Genomic DNA, 20,645 nt, shown 5'->3' on the forward strand with positions numbered 1-20,645 from the left:
TCGGGATTCTAATTCTATGCTATAATATAATACAAGAAATTTGTGCTTTCGGCAAAACATTGTTTCGGTAATTCCTCAGGGAATATTCCCGGCAATTTATTTGGAAATTGTTATGGAAATTTATTTTAATTAGGAGTTCTTTCAGAAATCTTTCAATAATTCCTTTGAATTTGGCAAATTTCTTCGGTAATTTCTTTAGGAATTTATTTGGTAATACGTCTGGAATTTGATACTAAACACCTTTTACGCATCCTTTGAAAATTTTATCGGAAATTACAATGGAAATTCCTTCAGCAATTCCACAAGGAGTTAATTTGGCTTTTTTTTATTTCATTGGCAAATCTTTTGAAATGTTTCCTCGGGAGTTCCTTCGCCAATATTTTAGTAGTCTTTCAAGCGATGTTTTGTTAATGTCAGCAATTCTATTGATATTTGCTTTTTAAAATTCTTCAATTACTCTTAGGCAATTTCTTTAGGAATTCTGTTAGTGAAGCCTTTGATAATTCATTCGACATTGACTCTCGGAAATTCCTCACTTTTTTTTGGAAATGTCTTCGGCAAGTCATTCTATTTTTTCGGATTTTCGTCGATTTTTTGGACTTTCATTATCTATGCTATAAGGTATTTCTTCACCAATTCCTTCGGAAACTTCTTCGGAAGTTCTTTTATAAATCTCTTCCATAATTTAAATAAAAAATCTTTAGACAATTTCTTCTAGATTTCTTCAGTGTAAGGAATTTCTGCAGCAGATGATTTCGGAACACCTTCGGCATTTCCGATGTTACTTGCATTGAATATTTATTTGGGAATTTTATCAGCAAATCCTTGAAACTTCTATTATTACTCTAGGAACTTCTTCGGTATTTCCTTTGGAAATTAATTGGGCAATTTTCTTAGAGATTTCTTTCGAGAATTTCTTTGAAAAAAATCTCTGGTGATTCTTTAAAAATTTTGTTACTGCAATTACTTTTGGAATTCTTTCTAAATTTTCTTCAGAAATTTCTTTGATTATTTCGGAAAATTCCTTGAGAATTTCTTCAATTTTTTTTGTTAAATTTGAAAAAAAAAACAATTATGCCTAAGGAACCCTTAAAGAAACATCCATACTGCGGTTTAGCAAATACGAAGCCGTGTGTTCTCGAATCCCAACAGAACGCATTTTTTTTTTCACAAACTCATCTCTCATTTTGTCATTTAGCAACATTCTGTGCCTTCTAATTAGTTACAAGTTTTTCCCGTACATTCCTATAGAATTCACTAGAGATTTCTCTAGTAATACCTCCTAGGATTTCTCTGGAAATTCCAACTATTCCCGAAATTTGTTTAGGGATTCCTCTAGAGATTTCTATTGGGATTCCTTCAGCTAGAATTCCTTGAAGAAGGTCAAGAGGAGTTCCATGTGTAATACCATGATTAATTTCTAGAGTAACCTATGAATTCCGGGATGAGTTTTTAGAAAAATTCGAAAGCATTTATGGAAGTATCCTACGAAAACTACCTAGAAGAATCCCGGCAAGAATTCCAGGTGAAATCTTTAGAGGGATTCCTGCAGGTGACACAGTAAAAATTTCTGAAGGAGACCCAGGAGGCATTCCTGAAAGATTAGAAGCAGCAGGAATCGCTTATGGAATCCTAGGAGGCGTTCCTGGATGAAAGTCATGAGGAGTTCCTGAAGAAGTCCAACAAGAAATATTTAAATAAACAGAAAATCGCGTTAAGTACTGTTCCTTTGAATTCCACTAAGAATTTGCATCCTTTGACAGATACGTATTTCAACCTCAATTGTAAGGTCGTCTTCAGTGTCTTGTACTTGACTCGTCTCGACGAGAAATATTTGGAAAAATCCCTAAAAAAATATTAGGATTTCCAGGAGGACACACCGAAGGTACTTCTGCAAGACTCCTAAAAGATCCCAGCAAGTTTTTGAAGGAATCTCTGGAGAAATTCTCAGAAGAAACCCTAAAAGAATTCTGGGAGGTATTACAGTAAGAATGACTGGAGGAGTCCTAGGAGGAATAGCTGGAAGAACCACAGCAGGAATAGCTTGAGAAATACAGCTGAAATTCCTGGATGAAGTTCCTGTAGGAATCCCATGGAAAATTTATGAGAGAATCCATGGACAAAATATCTCGGATAAAAATTCTTGGAGGAAACACCGGAGAGTTTCTGAAGAAATCTCAGGAAATATCTTAGGAGGTATTCTTACACTCAGCAAAGTAAACTACCGAAATTCATCATTGCCATTAGAATACCTTATGGAAATTGAACATGCTTATTATGACCCAATTACATAAGACAAACTTATGAAAAGAGCAGAAAAATCACAAAATGATGCAGACTGGGTTCGATCCATGAACGTCGAGATCACTGAGCTTGTGCTCAACCCACGCGGCTATCGATGCTTGAGAATATCGTGTTGCTAAATGTGTATAAAAGCCAAACTGTGAGTCTATTCTGCGTCATAGACCGACCTTATGGAAATCGTTCTAGCCGTTATGAATTGTTTAAAGGCCATTTCATAAGTTAGACCTTATGATAATCTTAGGTTTATTTGCCTGAGTATAGAAGGGTTCGGGGATGTATCGCTGTAAAAACCTCAGCTGAAATCGTAGAAGGAATTGCTGGAGAAAACTGTGCAGGAATTTCTTGAAAAACCCCATCAGGAATGCCGGGGGGAATCCATAAAAAATCCTAGGAATACCTAGAGAAGTCCCTGCAAGAACCGGTAGGTATTCTGGAAGATATTCTTAAAGAATCTATAGAGAAGGCTTTGAAGGGATCGCAGGAGGATTTTCTGAAAGAATCTCAGGAAGAATTCCAGCCATCATACTAGGATAAATTCGTATGGGAATCACTAGGAGAATTTCTGGACGTATCATAGTAAGAATTTCTGGAGGAATTGCTGGAAGAATCACAGGAGGAGTTGTTTGAGGTATTCTTGGAGAAAGGCCAAAAAGAGTTTCTGCAGGAATTTCATGAGGATTTTCTGGAGGAATCTTTGGGTGAAATCTCTGGAGGTATTTCTGGATGAGTCCTTGGAGAAATCCCTGCTGGAGCAACCAAAGGAATTTCTGCAAAAAATCCAGGAATATTGCCTGCAAAGGTCTCAGCAAAAAGCTAGGAGAAAGCTCTAGAAGAATCCGTAGCATAATTTCTGAAGTACTACAGCTAGAATGGAGGAAGAATAGCTGGAAGAACCGCATGAATTGCTTGAGCAGTCACAGCTGGAATATCTGGAGGAATTCCTAGAACTCCGAGAGCTATCATAGAAATAATTTCTAGAGAAACCCTAGAATCAGCAATGCCAGGGGTATCTTAAGAGAAGTTCCTCCAACAAATTCCTGGAGGAATACCTATAGTTCTCCTTGAAAGAATCAGTAGAAGTATACTGGATGAATCCCTGATAGAATCGTAGGAGGAATTTCTGAAGGAATCTCAAGAAGATTTCCCGAACGTATTGTCACATGTAAGTATGCAAGGAGAAATCCCTACACTTAAAAAAATCCGCACATATTTATTGGCAAAAATCCATCTGACTTCATTATTACAATCTATATGCGCGCACATAAACGTTCTCCACGCAAGGTTGCACATAAAATCTAATAGTCGGATGGAAAATATGTGCAGTGGCATTTATATTCTAAATGCGTAATTTGAATTTATGTGCGATGCATTTATTTTTCGAGTGCAAAGCTTGATAGCAAAATTCTATGTGTGGGCACATGGAAACTAGATGCGGATTTTTCTTAGAAGTATTTCTGAAGGAGTCCTAATGAGAATTGCTTGAAGAATTCCAGCTTTAATTCACCGAAGAAGGGCAATAGAAGTTCTTGGGAAAATCCCCTGTGGAATTTCTGGAAGAACCTCTGTAGAAAGTACTGGATATATCCTTGAAGAAATGTATGGAAGAATCAATAAAGGGATTTTATTAAAAAAAATCTCAGGAAGAATTTCGGAAACTTTGCTAGTACATAGAATCCCAGAAGGTACCACAGTGCTAATTTTTAGAGAAGAGAAATTGCTGGAAGAATCGCAGCAGGAGTTGCTTGAGAAATCCTAGCCACAATTCCCGGATGAAGGCAAATATAAGCGCCTGGAGGAATTCCATGAGAAATTTCTGGAAGAATCTCTAAATGAAATCTCTGAAGAAATTCCTGGAAGAATCACCGGAGGAACTTCAGAAAGGATCCCACGAAGATTGCTGGAATAATTCCAGCAGAAATTCCTGAAGAAATCCTAGCAGAATTTGCTGGATCAATCTCTGCAGAAATTTCTAGTATGAACAACCCCATCAGGACTGCCTGGAGTATCCTACAGGAAGTTTATTGAAGAAATATCGGGAGGAACACATAAAGGAAGCCTAGAGAAATCACTGTACGAATAGATAGAGGTATTTCTGGAGGAATCTATGGGGAAGTATGTTGATTGTTCTTACCAATATCCAAAACGCCAAAACGTACAACAGTTAGGGTAAGTGCTCCAAATATGGCTATAGTACCAATTATTCGCCATAGTTGATTTTCACCCTTTAACGATGTAAATCAACAAGAAAAAAAAATATGAACAACAGATCACGTTCACAAAAGATGGTTGCTCTCATTAAAACTCCACATTTTGCTCAAATTATGGTAGAAATAAATCGTTTTCCTTAATTTTTCTGCTTCCTTGCACCTTTTATCGCCATAGTGTACCAGTTATGGCTAACCCCATAAGGAATGCATGCAAACAGAGCGAAAAGGAACCGAAGTTAACAAATGCAGCCATAACTGGTACAGGGTTCCTATCATTGGCACACGCTTTAATAAATACTAAAAGTAGTTTTGGCCCCGTTTCTATATTTTTCCTGTAAAGTATGCTACAACAGCTAGGGTAAGTGCTCCAAATATGGCTATAGTACCAATTATTCGCCATAGTTGATTTTCACCCTTTAACGATGTAAATCAACAAGAAAAAAAAATATGAACAACAGATCACGTTCACAAAAGATGGTTGCTCTCATTAAAACTCCACATTTTGCTCAAATTATGGTAGAAATAAATCGTTTTCCTTAATTTTTCTGCTTCCTTGCACCTTTTATCGCCATAGTGTACCAGTTATGGCTAACCCCATAAGGAATGCATGCAAACAGAGCGAAAAGGAACCGAAATTAACAAATGCAGCCATAACTGGTACAGGGTTCCTATCATTGGCACACGCTTTAATAAATACTAAAAGTAGTTTTGGCCCCGTTTCTATATTTTTCCTGTAAAGTATGCTACAACAGCTATCTTTTAACATATTGGTGACATTCGTTGGTCTTCTTGTTAGTTTTACACAAATAATTTTCCATAGGTAGTGCCATAATTGGTACAGGCACCCTATCTTTTAACATATTGGTGACATTCGTTGGTCTTCTTGTTAGTTTTACACCAATAATTTTCCATAGGTAGTGCCATAATTGGTACAGGCACCCTATATAAGTAATTCCGGGTGTGCTTAAGTTTTGTTCAATGTGCCATTAATAAATATTGGAATTATTGTGTGAAGTTTGAAATTTTAGGTGACTGTCAAGGTAAAACTCTAGGGGGTGCCAAATTTGTTCTAGGGGGTGCCAGGCACTCCTGGAATCCCCCACACTAAGATTCAGATGTTCCAGCTCAGTAATTTTTTCACTGAGTTCAGTATTTTTTCCATCTTTTTACTGAGTTTTCAACAGCAGATTTATTTCGGTACACTCGGTAATCGTATTTACCGTTCACTAGTAATGATATTTACCGTGCTTCAGTAACTTTTGACAGTTTGTGAGCTGAGCTCGGTAACTCATTTACAGAATATCCGCAAAATAAATAACCGAGCGTACCGAGTTAAATCTGCTGTTGAGAACTCAGTAAAAAGATGGGGAAAATACCGAGCTGATCTTAGTGCTAGGGGCCCCTAGCTACGCCAATGAGCTCAGGCGAGATTTAAACTCACGACACTTACACGCTAGTGCTTTAACAACTATATGCTACCGACCGAGTCAATTAATGACACAGTACCTTATAGCAACTCAATAAGGCTGATGGAAAGGACGAACTCCCGGTCCCGGCACGGTAGTGAGCAGCTGTATCAACTCTTACACCGTATTATATTGAATATATGGGAAAAGAAAGAACTGCCTGCTAGTTGGTTGAATGGTCTCATTTGCCATCTATACAAAAAGGGCATCGACTAGAGTGCGCGAATTACAGAGGAATAACACTTCTCAATTCAGCGTACAAAATTTTGTCCGGAATTCTGTTTAACAGGCTGAGGCCGATAGAGGAGTCCTTCGTCGGCGAATACCAGGCGGGTTTTCGTGAGGACGTGGTGGTCAACGTCGGTCCGGTTGTGGTAGTGGTGACGAAGTGGTGCTAGGTGGTAAAAAGTATGATGTTGTGGACGAATTTGTTTATCTTGGTACTCTAGTAACGTGCGATAATGATGTTACCCGCGAGGTGAAAAGACGGATTGCAGCTGCGAATCGGGCCTTTTTCGGTCTGCGAAACCAGCTAAAGTCCCGTAGGCTGCAAACGAAGACAAAACTCGCGTTGTACAAGACTCTGATTCTTCCGGTCGCTTTATACGGCCATGAATCGTGGACGTTGAGAGAAGCCTTTGGAGTCTTCGAACGTAAAGTGCTGCGAACAATACTCGGCGGTAAACTGGAGGACGGCATCTGGCGGCATCGCATGGACCACGAATTGTACCAAGTATATACAGAGCGCACACGGTGGCTGTTTGCAGTTGAGGAGGACCTAAGGACTCTAAACGTCAGGGTGACTGGAAGCGATTGGCCCAGGACCTAGACCAGTGGATGCGAAAGCTTCATTCGGCGTAGACTCACCGCTACGAGTTGTAGCCCATCAAGTAAGTACCTTATAGCAAGCCTTATAGACACTAAGATACCGCCTATCTAGGAGAATGTGCACAGGACGAAAAACTTCCGGCCCCAGATCTCCAAGAGATTGAGGAGGAGGTTGACCGCTTGAAAAACTACCAAGCGAGCTTCTAAAATACGGTGGAGAAGCACTAGTGAGAGCACTACACTGGGTCATTACCAAGATTCGGGAGGAGGAAGTATTACCGCAGGAATGGATGGAAGATATCGTGTTTCCCATCAACAAAAAGGGCGACAAGTTGGATTGCGGGAACTATCGCGCGATCACACTACTGAGTGCTGCCTACAAGATACTCTCTCAAATTTTATGCCACCGTCTAAATAATCACTGATTGCAAGAGAGTTCGTGGGGCAATATCAGCACCGACGAACCGACGTGACAGCTAGAACAAATAAATTCAAATTTGTTGTCCGCGACGCCATGATGAAAAATAGCCGAACACTATCGCCACCTCTATAACGGCTCGCGATGATTTGATAGCTCGACACCAAACCCCCGTGTGTTCATATAGAGGAATTCCACGGAGTCATGTCAGTCGATCCTGAGCGACCATTTCAAAAATATCTGAAACTTTGCACAGTTTTTCAATTTCATATAAATCGCCATTTTTTGATATTAAACCTTCATATTCACTCACGACTAACTTCTCAAAAGGGTGTATGCGAAAATAGTTCTAAAATATTCTAAAAGCTGTACAGCAAAAACGGATTGTTCGATTGTTATAAATTTTTTAGCAAAGTTAGATAACTAAATGATGATTCCTTAGAAAATATACACTGTAAAAAATTTCTTTTTCTACTTTGAAAAAATATGATATTTGTCACAAAAACTCAAATATCTCAAAACCCTATCTTTTTACCAACTTCAATTTTTTAGGGGAAATGGCTCATTATATCAGCTATGTACCATAAAATTTTGGTGATGGTAAACTGATAAACAAAAAAGTTATGACATTTCAAACATTTCACAATTTTTACATTTAGTAACAAAAAAAAAATTTTTTTTCTGTGTAAATTATTTCGAGAATTATATTTTGATGCTGATTTTATTGTAAAGGCTACCGCCTGAATTAAACAAGTTGTTTTCATGATACTTTAGTTTGATTATTCGTAATTACTATAGTATCTATTTGAAACTTAGACGCGATCCAGTGTTGTGATCAAAAATATTGAGATTGTCATACTTTTTATTGTACGTGACTGGTGAAAAAATCCCTTGATAGTGTTGAAAAGCTGTTGATTATAAGAAAAATGGAATTGAATTTATTTTTAAGACAAAAGCTGTATAATAAAAGTTTTTTTATACGCGTATACGTCTAGTTTATCCGCAAAAAAAATCCCTCTTAGAGAACAGACTTTATGATCGGAAGAATGCGAGTAACTTCAACAACAACAAATGCATAAGAGGTACATACCACAGACCAACAGACGAAACGCCTAGAACAATTTTAGTGAAAATTCATCGCCCAGTTCACACTATCACCACCTGGTGGAAATGTTTCACGAAACACTGCGTTGTGCAATATCGTCATCAGAAGGCGCTAGTGTGAAACGTCAAACGCAAAGAAAAACGATGGGCGCTCTTCTTGTTATGAAAGCCACAACCAAGATTCAAAATGATCGTTGAAGGCGTGGTCAATGAAATTTCGCCAGTGTTACGTTTGTTTGTCTGTATACATACCTGACAATGCTCACGAAAAAAAACAAAAAAATACTACCGCTATGAATATTAAAAATTGTATAGTATTTTTTTTCTTCAGCCACCAACACCAAACAAGTAAGTTAAAATTAATAAGTGATTTTGTTTATTATAATCTAACGAACAAGATGAACAGTCGCTTTCTCAAAGGTCTTCAACTCAACGCTCTCTTGTAGACCGTTTGATGAAAAAAAATGTTCAAAAGAGATACGAAATCTCACCGAAAGCACCATAGATAAACTGAAAGAGACTGGTTATGCCCAAATGTCCACATTGTGTACAAAATTACGCATTTGCACGTCCTGCCGTCTAGAATTTGACAAACGAGCCATCTGTATATCATCGGTAAAGCAGGGCGCAGGAAGTTCGAAAACGACAACAACTGAGAAATTGCCATCAGCGACATCTGTTTAAACAATTTAATTACGCCCCTTTTCAAAAATGCCCTGTAATATTCTTCAACATCTATACCCATTTCAATATTTTTAACGTTGCAAAACACGCTTTCAACATTAATCTTGAAGAAGAGGGAAAACACTTGTCCTCAAATGTAACAGCAAATTAATGAATAAACGACTAATGCGCGGAGGGCGTGATAAAATCGGAACATTACGGTACATAGTATATTATATTATATGTATATATAATATAGAATAAAAACAACTTGTTTTACTCACGCAAGGCCATTAACAATAAAATCAGCATCAAACTTCAATTTCCGGCCGAAATAATTTACACTAAAAAAAATTATTACTAAATGTGAAAATTGTGAAATGTTTGAATTGTCATAACTTTTTTGTTTATTTTCATGGTAGATTGCTAATACAATGGACCGTTTTCTCTAAAAAATTACGTTGGTAAAAAGATAGGGTTTTGAGATATTTGAGTTTTTGTGACAAAAATGATATTTTTTTATGTTAAAAAAGATTTTTTTCACAGTGTATATTTTCTTAGGAATCGCCATTTAGTTATCTAACTTTGCTGAATAATAAAATCAACATCAAATCGCGATTCCCGGCCGAAATAATTTACACAGAAAAATTTTTTTTACTAAATGTAAAAATTGTGAAATTTTTGAAATGTTATAACTTTTTTGTTTATTAGTTTACCATCACCAAATTTTTATGGTAGATTGCTAATACAATGGACCGTTTTCCCTAAAAAATTCAAGTTGGTAAAAAGATAGGGTTTTGAGATATTTGAGTTTTTGTGACAAAAATGATGTTTTTCAATGATAAAATAGATTTTTTTTCACAGTGTATATTTTCTTAGAAATCACCATTTAGCTATCTAACTTTGCTGAAAAATTCATAACAATCGAACAATCCGTTTTTGCTGTGCATATTTTTGAATATTTTTGAACCATTTTCACATACACCCTTTTGAAAAGTTAGTCGTGGCTCTAAATAAAAATTTGATATCGAAAAATGGCGATTTAGATGGAACTGAAAAACTGTGCAAAGTTTCAGTTCAATAGAAAATCATGAATTAAAAAATTTCCTTAATTTTGATGCTGTTGCTTGGAATCGCTCTATAGGAAACGGTTCGCGTCTGCGCTGATTTGACAGAAGCGATCGCTCGCTTCGCTGGTCGACCGTTAAATTAGGGGGGGACAGTTTTGGATCGCCACTGTCACGTCGGTTCGTCGGTGATATCAGGCTGAATTCACGGGTGAACGCGCTACAACGGACCAGATGTTCGCCATTCGCCAAGTGTTGCAGAAATGCCGCGAATACAACGTGCCCACACCTCACATGCCAATCGATTTCAAATCGGCATATTATACAATCGATCGAGCCAGTCACGGCCGATTATGCACGAATATAAACTGATACGGTTGATCAAGGCGACGATGGAGCAAGTGATGTGCGTAGTTCGAGTATCAGGGCCACTTTCAAGTCCCTTCGAATCTCGCAGAGGACTACGGCAAGGTGATGGTCTTTCGTGCTTGCTCATCACTGTAGAAGGTGTAATAGGGAGAGCGGGGATAAACGCGAGTGGAACGATTTTCACGAAGCCCGTTCAGCTGCTTGGTTTTGCTGATTATATTGATATTATAACTCGCAAATTTGAGACGATGGCGGAAACGTACATCCGACTAAAGAATGAAGGCATGTGAATCGGATTAGTCATTAATGTGTCGAAGACAAAGTACATGATGGTAATTGTCTATAGGGAGGAATTACAACGCCCGTCACCCCGAATTTCTATCGACGGTGATAAAATCAAAGCGGTTGAAGAATTCGTATACGTGGGCTTACTAGTGACCGCCGACAATGATACCAGCAGAGAAATTCAGAGACCCATTGTGGCAGGAAATCCAGCTTACTTTGGACTCCGCAGATCTCTACGATCGAACAAAGTTCGCCGTCACAAGAAGTTAACTATACAAACACTGATTAGACTGATAGTCCTCTATGGGCAGAGGACCAGCGCGCTCTTGGAGTACCATCTACGGCGGAATGCAGACAGAAGACGGGACTTGGAGAAGGCGAATAAACCACGAGCTGCAGAGAAAACCAACCACCGTCCACACCGCGAAAATCGGGAGGCTACGAATGCTTTGCTTATTTCACTAACAATTGTGGTAAAAAAGTTAAAAAATAATCACCCCACAAAATATTTTTGATTTTATGACGCATAACCAATGTGTTTGACTGGATTTTTTGATTGATTTCGATCAATTTCATTGATGCTTTGGCCAGCAGGATCGACATCACTGCGTGCAATGATCGAAGATTGTGCGCGCCAAAAGACACCACCGCGCTGCCACCGTCGTCGTTGGTACTGCGGTAGGTGGTAAACACCGCCAACCACATTTTTAGTGCGGTCGAAACAAATCGTTAAAAATTTCTACTTTCGAGTGAACTTATGCTTAGAAATCGTGATTACTTGGAAAGAGGCTTGTATTTGAAGTAGTGTGAATACATTTTTATGCCGAATATCTCGCGTGAAATTGATTATTTTATAGAATAAGATAAGTGTCGATTTTTTACAAATATGTATTGGCGCAATGTTGTGTAAAGTTGATTTCGGTCAATGATTTTGAAGAAGCCATGTCGCGATGACACGCTAAGGGGCCATAAGGCAATCTGGCGTTCATCACCCTTCTCTCTCAAGCAGCAGCAGAAGATAGCAATTTTTTGTTAACCTTCCGTAACTCGCGCGGTTGACTACCTGCGTCAGCACCACGCTAATGCTGAGTACAACAAGCGAGATTTTTTCAACGTGTTGTACAAAATACAACAGCGCGATCGCTCGTGGGTTAATGTTTTCATAGGGAAACGTTTCCCTATGCAAACAAACCTATCCTCCTCGGCAGCCAAAAAGAGAAAGGTGATTAAACGTCAGATAGCCTTATGCTGTTTTGAATTGCACATAATATACCGCATTTAGTTCACTACTGGACTGCGAACTGCGGCATTATAAGTGCGAAAACATAAATAAAAGTGCGCGATTGCATCAAATAAGGTTGATGTCTTCGGCGCACTATTTCTTCAATCTATGGAGAACAAGTGCTCTGAAGACACCGAGTTGATTTGATGCAATCGCGCACTTTTATTAGCGTTTTCGCACTTGTGAAAACTAGTGCGATAGTCCAGTGGTGAACTAAATGCGCTATAGTTTTCGCTACCGGAAACTCGATTAAAAATGTATTTCCTTACCTTCGTAGTGACGGATATGTCATCATGTTGTAAGTAAGGCAGATTGCAACTATTTTGGTCAGTGATTTATATTTGAATTCTACTCTACACACAATTGGAAATAGTACATTATATTGAACATTAGAAAGAGGACCACTAAAGTTCGATAAACTTGTGGCAATCTCCACTATGATTGAATTCTCCTCGAGCATTCACGGCCATAAGTACGCTTAAGGTAGACTGACATTGTTATCTAGGTATAAATCGCCTTGTTCTTGGATTAATCACACATATTCTATATAAGCACTATGCTACTTTTACTCAGGATAGAGCATAGTTGAACGAAAACTGCAAATTTCTACGAGACTTGGACTCAACACAATATTTCTATTACATACTTCCATTAACTCATTCTAAAAACGATATTCGAAAGGTAGCAAATAAAATCACATTGTACATGCTAAGTTAATACAACTAATCCTAACGGTATAAATCATAGGTACAGCCTTTTTGGGATGAAGCAAGTACATTACTGCTTTGTTTAGCAAGCACACTGGAAAAAGAATATGCAACAGCTACTCAACAATGGTGTCCATTGTGGTAGTTAAAGTACTGATGGAACTGCTAGATGCAATGGCTGTGGACGACTCGCCACTTTTGGTTGTCTTTTGAATGTTATTGCTGCTATTGCCCGTCGATAGAAACGATTTCAGCTGCTATAATCGTTTTCAGTTCTCCGTAAAGTACGGATGGGCCATCGCCTGTTCGGCACTGAGTCGCAGTGTTGGCCGACATATGAGAAGTTTTTGCAGCAGATCGCGACCTTTGGAGTTCAGTCGGGGTACCACTTGACTCCAAGAAGTTGTTGGCGGGTAAACTACGGATAATTTGACAAATTGAATTTACAAAACATTAACCAGAAATCCAATACTCACGTGGAAAAGGTTTGTAATCGCTAAGCTGGGTGATTCCAGGCCATGTGTCTTCCGTTGGTGTGCCTAACAGCTTGAAGATCCGTTTCAGCTGATCGTCCACATCGGATCCGGGAAACAGCGGCCTTCCCGCATTAGCCAGCTCAGCAAAGATACACCCAGCCGACCACATGTCGATGCTAGTGGTGTATAGTTTTGCCCCAAACAGCACATCCGGCGGTCGGTACCACAGGGTTACCACTTCAGCCGAGTAACATTTGACCGGAATTCCGAAAGCCCTGGCAAGCCCGAAATCGGCCAGCTTTAGTTCCCCGTTTTTGTTGATCAGCAAATTCTGCGGCTTCAGATCCCGATGCAAAACGTTGTGACTGTGACAGAAGGCCAGTCCTCGCAGCAGTTGGTACATGAAGCTTTTGACCACATCCGGGTCGATTTCGCCATTTAGACTATCGAAGTACTTTTTCAGATCCTGATCGCAATGCTCGAAGACAAGCGTTAGCTTCTTATCCGAATGAAGGACGTCGTATAGACGAACGATGTTTTTATGTTTAAGTTCCTTCAACAAGCAAATTTCGCGCAGCGCCGAACTGGGAACTCCTTCATCGTCTTCGTCCAGGCGAACCCGCTTCAGGGCCACAATCTCCAGAGTATCTCGGTTTTTACCCTTGAACACCGTTCCGTAGGTGCCTTCGCCGATTTTTTCCAACTTTTCGTACTTTTGCATTCTCCTAAATTTGCCGGCGATTTTCGTCAAACCCTGTTCGAATATAGCGCTACTGGGTTTATACGGTTGATTTGAAAGACTTACTGAATGCTTACCTCTATTTTCACCGATTTTATTGAGCTTTATCAGAAAAGAACTGAATAAATTTTGCAAAGTACTGAAAAATTAAACTTTTTTTTCATCAAAACAACGGACGTTTGACAGGACCGTGAACAAACTGGACCGGACGGAAACATTCGTGCTTCACTTCCTTTGGTATCAGTCATTTATTACGTAACAAAATGACATTTCTGGAGCAACATTTGAAAAGGGCATACAAGCATTGGTAAACAATGACTTCACACGTCGCTCCTGAGCCCCCCTCAGCTTATTCACAAAAACTAAGACCGTTATCAGACAGAGCAAACATCGATCTTTAGGATAACGGTGTTCATTTGCGTGGGCGGGCTGCTGTTATGCCCTACGGAGCGTTTTAGAAAAAAGACACAAGACCTCTTGGGCCCTTTTCAAATGTTGCTCCAGATTTTATAACAAAAATCTAGCACTCGTGTAATTTTTCAAAACGTCCTACACAGAAAAAACTGTTGTGTAATATTCAAGTGGTGTTTACACGTTCAATTCGCATTCAATTTGGCATTTTTCTTTGACTTGAATCAAGTCACTTGCTCCAAGTAAACCAGGCATTAGATTTACAACACTGCACAGTAGGCCTGGCCGTATCAATGCTTGTATTGTCATCGCGGTTGAAACCCGAAGTTCCCCCACACCCGACAATCGAATTTTCTCAAAATTCATACGTAAAACCTAACGTCGGACATAGTGCGCTGGACGGCGAACCAGGCCCTCTATCCGGTGCACTGTGCCCGATACGTCCGACACACGGTTTAGGAGAAAAATCGATTTTTGCGTGTCAAAAATTCCGATTTTCAACTGCACGAACAATATACCGCATTTAGTTCACCACTGGACTGCGCACTGAGTCTTCATAAGTGCGAAAACGTAAATAAAACTGCGCGATTGCATCAAATCAAATGGATGTCTTCGGCGCACTATTTCTTCGATGTATGCTGAATAAGTGCTCTAAAGACACCAAGTTGATTGGATGCAATCGCGCACTTCTATTTGCGTTTTCGCACTCGTGAAAACTAGTGCGATAGTCCAGTGGTGAACTAAATGCGCTATAATACATCTTCGATGTACTGCAATCATTAATAATGACAAGAAAAATGATGGAAGTAGTCGATTCTATCATTTTGCAGGATTCTTTCAATAATGGGCTGTGTATGTGTAGATGTCCCAAATGGAGGATAACGTGCCTCTGGAGCCGGCCTTCTGATACCCCATCTCAAGGAGGCCCTTCTGGAATTCCACAGGAATTCCATCTGGGATTCACAAATATATTTTGTTCCACGCGCACGACTTCTCCCATTCTATTTATTTCTGGCATTCGATTTGAATAGGTCGTATGAACATAAGAATTACAACAGACATTCGACCTATCCTAATCGAACGCCAGAGTTATATATTTATAAATCAGGCCAAACATTTCAATAGGTCCTATCTGCATTTGAGAGGCTTTTTTTGTTCACTTTCTCTTTCAATTATTGCAATGTTATGGTAAACTTTTCAACTATTTTTGCAGTACAACTCATAAGACGATTGTTTTGACCATCGTTCAATGCAAGGAGATAATCATAATACAAATAAACAGCTGGGATATTAACGAAAGAGAGGGAAATCAAAGAGAGCCTCTCTTCTGCAGATTGGACCTTTAGACATGTTTGGCCTGAAATATCTTTTCCATAGGGCAGTGCATACTGCGGTTGCTACGGAAAATTTTTCTAAGTCTTTGACGTTTCGTGGCCTTGTTGTTTACGATTCGGACTTAGAAAAGTTTTAGCAACTTTGGTTGGTTTCTGAGGACGGCATGATCGTGAACTTGGGAGTGAAAATGGACATTAAGGAACATATAAGGAAAAAGGATGATTTTATGCATTGATACGCTAGGGAAACACGATTCAATCAGGTAAGAGTGGTTCATGTAAATTGATTTTCAACTCCAACATGCCAAACATCCACAAAATCCTTGTTTCAGGAATCAAACCAAGTTCAAAAAGAGCTGATGACCTTGGCCATAAGGAAAGGGTTTGCGAAACCCGCATTGAGCAAATTTAATTCGGGAACAAGGCGCCTACAATGGGTCGTTTGGGAAAGTTCTACGCTACTTTTGGATTACCCGCAGACCGTCGGATTACAAGAGTTGAACTGAGCATGTACTGATTGCTCTACAATGATTTTCAATCACTGCGGTGCCGATATTAGAAAAGACAAGGACGCTGGCTGTATCTTTCCCGCAAGACCAATTTGAACCTTCCAGTAATGCCAACTCTGAGCCATTATGTTTGCCGATTAACAAGCACAAGCATCGTCATGCCGAAATCTAAATAAAAGAGAAAAAAAAAACTCCATGATTTATTTTCTAAGGTTTACCAGGAGTTCCTGTTGGGACCGCTGCAGGTGCTCCTTCTTGAATTCCTGCAGGGGTTCTTTCATGGATTCCTCAAGGATTTCCGTCAGCGTTTCCTCCAAGGGTTTTTTTCTGAATTTACACCAGAAGTTCCTTCTTATTCCTTCAAGGAAATTCAACCGGATTTTCTAACGGAATTTTTCTAGAAGTTCCTTACAGGATTCCTCCAAAAGTTCTTCCGAAAGGGTTCCTTCCGGGATTCATTTCTAGATTCGTTCAGGAATTCGTACCGGAATTCTTCCAGGACTTCATACCGGAATTCTTCCAGGAATTCCATCCAAAACTTCTTCAGGAGTTCTTTCTGGAGATTCTTCTGGTATTCATTCTAAGAATAATACATAAGTTCCTGCTGAAATACATTCAGAAATTCCTTCTGGGATTCCTCTAGCAGTTCCGGGATTTCTTCAGGAATTCATTCTGAGATTCTTCCAGGAATTCCTTCGGAGATTCCTCCAGCAATTCTTCCTGGGTTTCTCAAAAAACTAATTCTAGAAGTCTGCTAGGAGTCCTCCGGAAGGAATCCCGGCAGGAATTCCCAGAGGAATCTCGAAAGTAGTGCCGAAAGAAGTTCCTGTAGGAATCCTAGGAGTTCCCGGAAGAATCTTGGACGGAGTTCCTGGTGGAAGCCTGGGAGGAATTCCTTAAGAAATCCCAGAAAGAACTCACTGGAGGAATTTCGGAAGGAATTTCTGGGGAAATCTCGGAAAGGACTTCTCTGAAGGAATTCCGGAAGGAACTTCTGGAGGAATCACGGGAAAAATCCCAGATGGAATTCCTAGAGCAATTCTAAAAGAGACTTCTGGTATAATCTCAAAAAAAAAAAATCCTGGAGGAATCCTTGAAGCAACTATGGGAGGAGCCCGTGGAGGAACTCCTGGAGAAATACTGGAATGAGTTCCTGGAGGAATCCCCATAAATATTTTCTGGATATATCTCAGAAAGAATTCTTGGATGGATCCCAGCACGAACTCTTTGAGGAATCACAGAAGGAACTCCTGAAGGAATAACAAAAGGAACCCAGTAAGAAATTCCTGGACGTATCCTCAAAAGAACTCCTGAAGGAATCTGGAGGAACTGCTGGGCAATTCTTAGAATGAATACCAGAAGAAATTCCAGAAAGAGCTCTGGGAGAAGTTTTGGATGGAACTCCTGGAAGAATTGGCGGAATCCTTTAAGACACTTCTGGAGGAATCCCGTTAGAAATTCCGATTGAATTTCCTGGAAGGAATTAGAAGGAGCTTTTGATGTAATTTCAGAAGAAATCCTTGGAGGAAACCCTGAAGGAACTCCTAGAGGAATCCATGAGGGAGCTCCTGAAGCGGTCTCAACGGGAACTCCTGGTTAACCTTAGAAAACAAATCATGGAGTTTTTTCTCTCTCTTTTATTTAGATTTCGGCATGACGATGTGCTTATTTATCTGCAAACATAATGGCTCAGAGTTGGCATTACTGGAAGGTTCAGATTGGCCTTGCGGGAAAGATACAGCCAGCGTCCTTGTCTTTTCTAATATCGGCACCGTAGTGATTGAAAGTCATTGTGGAGCAATCGTAAATCTTATTCAGTACATGATCAGTAGTTCAACTCTTGTAATCCAACGGTCTGCGAGTAAACCAAAAGTAGCGTAGAACTTTCCTAAACGATCAATTGTAGGCGCCTTGTTCCCGAATTAAATTTGCTCAATGCAGGTTTTGCAAACCCTTTCCTTATGGCCAAGGTCATCAGCTCTTTTTGAACTTCGTTTGATTTCTGAAACGAGGATTTTGTGGATGTTTGGCATGTTGGAGTTGAGAATCAATTTACATGAACCACTCTTACCTGATTGAATCGTGTTTCCCTAGCGTATCAATGCATAAAACCATCCTTTTTCCTTATATGTTCCTTAATGTCCATTTTCACTCCCAAGTTCACGATCATGCCGTCCTCAGAAACCAACCAAAGTTGCTAAAACTTTTCTAAGTCCGAATCGTAAACAACAAGGCCACGAAACGTCAAAGACTTAGAAAAATTTTCCGTAGCAACCGCAGTATGCACTGCCCTATATTGCGGAGATTCCACCTGTTTAGACTCCTGCGCGAAAATTAGTTGCGTGGATTTTTCTTGCGTGGGCCCACAGATATAAAACCAGACCGCGTCCTGGTGAATATTTTACGCTGTGTTGTTAGGTACACATTTGGTGATAGTTTTGCATTGTAAACAAACATTTATAACGCACCTACGCTGAAAATGAGCCTTAGGGCTTGTTCACAAATGTCATAACGCTGGAGGGGGTGGGTGGGTGTCCTTCATGGTGTTACAGCCCGAACAAATAATTTTTCTTCCCATACAAACTGTGCTACGAAGGGGTGGGTGGGTGTCAAAACAGGCCAACTTTGGCGTTATGATATTTGTGAATGAACCCTTATCATTTATTTACGTCGGAATCTATAAATCTTCGCAACGGGCAATATATCTGAGCACAGGAGTTTCTTAGGGTGTGAACCATTTCGCTTTTTCGATTAACTTTTAGTTAAAATTTGACACTTCGATAGTTATTTTGCGTCCGGTTAAAAATAACCCTACTCCCGACCAGGGTTAGTCTAGACAGTTCGATAGTTATTTTTTGTTCGCAATGATTTGGCTGCGTACTGTATTTTGTTCCAAATAACTACTCGTCTGTCACATTTCAAATGGGCCACCCTCGTAGTTATTTTTTAACCATCCGATGAAAAATAACCACCAAAGTGTCAAATTTTAACTAAAAGTTAAACGAATAAGCGAAATGGTTCACACCCTTAAGGATTTTGCCAAAGGTGAACACACCTAAAACAGCAAGTGAACAACGCCGAAACAACCGCACGTCATCTGTCATCAACCCAGTCAGCCAGCCAGTCAAAGAGAAAAAAAATCATTTTCAACACGAAAAGTTTGTGCAACGCTGGAGAATTTTTGAAGAAAAATCAACATTTCGGTGAAAGTTTGCAACAAATGTACGTTATAATTAATGTTCAACTAGCAATGAAAGTGATGTGCATATTTTTTTCATGTTTAAAGTGTTTTCAATCGTAAAAATTGTGAATTTTCGTTCGGCTTTGACATCTTGTGGAGCTGGCGGATGATTTTGCTCGCCGAGGGAGGAGAATCACACTCCCCTTTTTCTAATCAGATTTTTTTTATGCTTTTGTTGCTTTCCATTCCTTTCTTATTTTGTTTATTTGTTTTCTTGTTTTCATAAGATAGCGTTTCGATAGAAGTTTTCAATCTCTTGCGGTTTGTGTAGTTCTTACGTGCAAGTGAAGTGGATGATCGTTTTTGGCCAAGAGCAATATTGGCAGTAGTCGAATCAATGAAACTCGATTGTCCGATTTTATTCTCCTGTTCGGAAAAAGTAAAAAGTGGGTGTTCGTTGTGAAAGGAATTTGTTATTGAGTAAAAACATCCTCAATTTTATTTATTTCGATACACCTAGAAAAACCATCACTGTGAGTAAGTACATTCAGTTTCAACTTTTTTGTATCTTCTTATTTTACTTTGAGCCCAAAGAAAAACGAAATCACTTAATAAATCAACTCAAGCATAATTTTTCAAATCGACGTATCTAACTTTTTCACTGATCTGAGTAAATTCATGGTCAATGTTGACGACCATTTCACTAAAATAGTTTTTAATAGAAAGACTTTTCATAAGTTTTTTTTTCGTGCTTAACATCACCAGGGATATAGCACGCACTAGATAAGAAACAAATCCTACTCATTCCATATCATTTTCACAATGAATTTTGACAAAAATACACATACACCGGGTTGGCTCGAGATACGTCATGCCAGATACGTCGCTTTTGTATGGTGCCAGTTTGGTGTATCTGTTACTTTGGATTTTGGCTAGATACGTCGTTTGGTTTTCTCATATATCAAAACGGTGTATCTATCAGTAAAGTTCTAAACATCAAAATAGTTAGATACGTCGTTTCGAAAAATATGCTTAGTTAAACAAATTAAGCAATAAATCATCAAACAGTGATGTGGATTCTTCAATTTGCTTTTCTTTATGAATCATGCATGCAGCAGTAAACCCGGATTTGTTTACATTCTCGAGTTACGTCGGATTGAAAAGTTATGCTTGAACTAGTGATTGAAAGCACAGACTGGGAGGAACCAATCGTGTAACCCAGTCGACTCATATAAACAAACAGGCGAACGTGTTGTGTGTGTAGGTAGCATCGGAACGTTTCGTTACTGAAATAT

General features: G+C 39.3%; 2 protein-coding genes and 1 long non-coding RNA gene across 6 annotated transcripts in view; 1 reads left to right on the plus strand and 2 right to left on the minus strand.

Annotated features, from left to right (window-relative positions):
- Nucleotides 1–12,312: 12,312 nt before the first annotated feature.
- Nucleotides 12,313–14,151, minus strand: LOC109411096 (cyclin-dependent kinase 5 homolog). Its single transcript, XM_062848805.1, has 3 exons — nucleotides 13,993–14,151; nucleotides 13,177–13,930; nucleotides 12,313–13,118 (listed from the first exon to the last, which is right to left on the minus strand). Exons 2-3 carry the CDS (start codon nucleotides 13,895–13,897, stop codon nucleotides 12,970–12,972), a joined length of 870 nt encoding a protein of 289 aa, XP_062704789.1. The 5' UTR covers nucleotides 13,898–13,930; nucleotides 13,993–14,151; the 3' UTR covers nucleotides 12,313–12,969.
- A 3,638-nt stretch (nucleotides 14,152–17,789) lies between these two features.
- Nucleotides 17,790–18,462, minus strand: LOC134287125 (uncharacterized). Its single transcript, XR_009997047.1, has 2 exons — nucleotides 18,241–18,462; nucleotides 17,790–18,171 (listed from the first exon to the last, which is right to left on the minus strand). It is a non-coding gene; the product is annotated as an uncharacterized LOC134287125 (long non-coding RNA).
- A 786-nt stretch (nucleotides 18,463–19,248) lies between these two features.
- LOC109410266 (dnaJ homolog subfamily C member 13) overlaps nucleotides 19,249–20,645 on the plus strand; it is a 56,295-nt gene continuing 54,898 nt past the window's right edge. For 3 of the 4 annotated variants that reach the window (XM_029872861.2, XM_029872862.2, XM_029872863.2), the window contains exon 1: nucleotides 19,249–19,391. The gene's annotated coding sequence lies outside the window, so the exon portion shown is untranslated. Of the gene's footprint in view, nucleotides 19,392–19,413; nucleotides 19,888–20,645 lie in introns of those variants that run through there. The other variant, XM_062852040.1, reaches the window with a different exon arrangement.

This window comes from Aedes albopictus, chromosome 2 (genome assembly GCF_035046485.1).
Source record: "Aedes albopictus strain Foshan chromosome 2, AalbF5, whole genome shotgun sequence".
Classification (NCBI taxonomy): domain Eukaryota; kingdom Metazoa; phylum Arthropoda; class Insecta; order Diptera; family Culicidae; genus Aedes; species Aedes albopictus.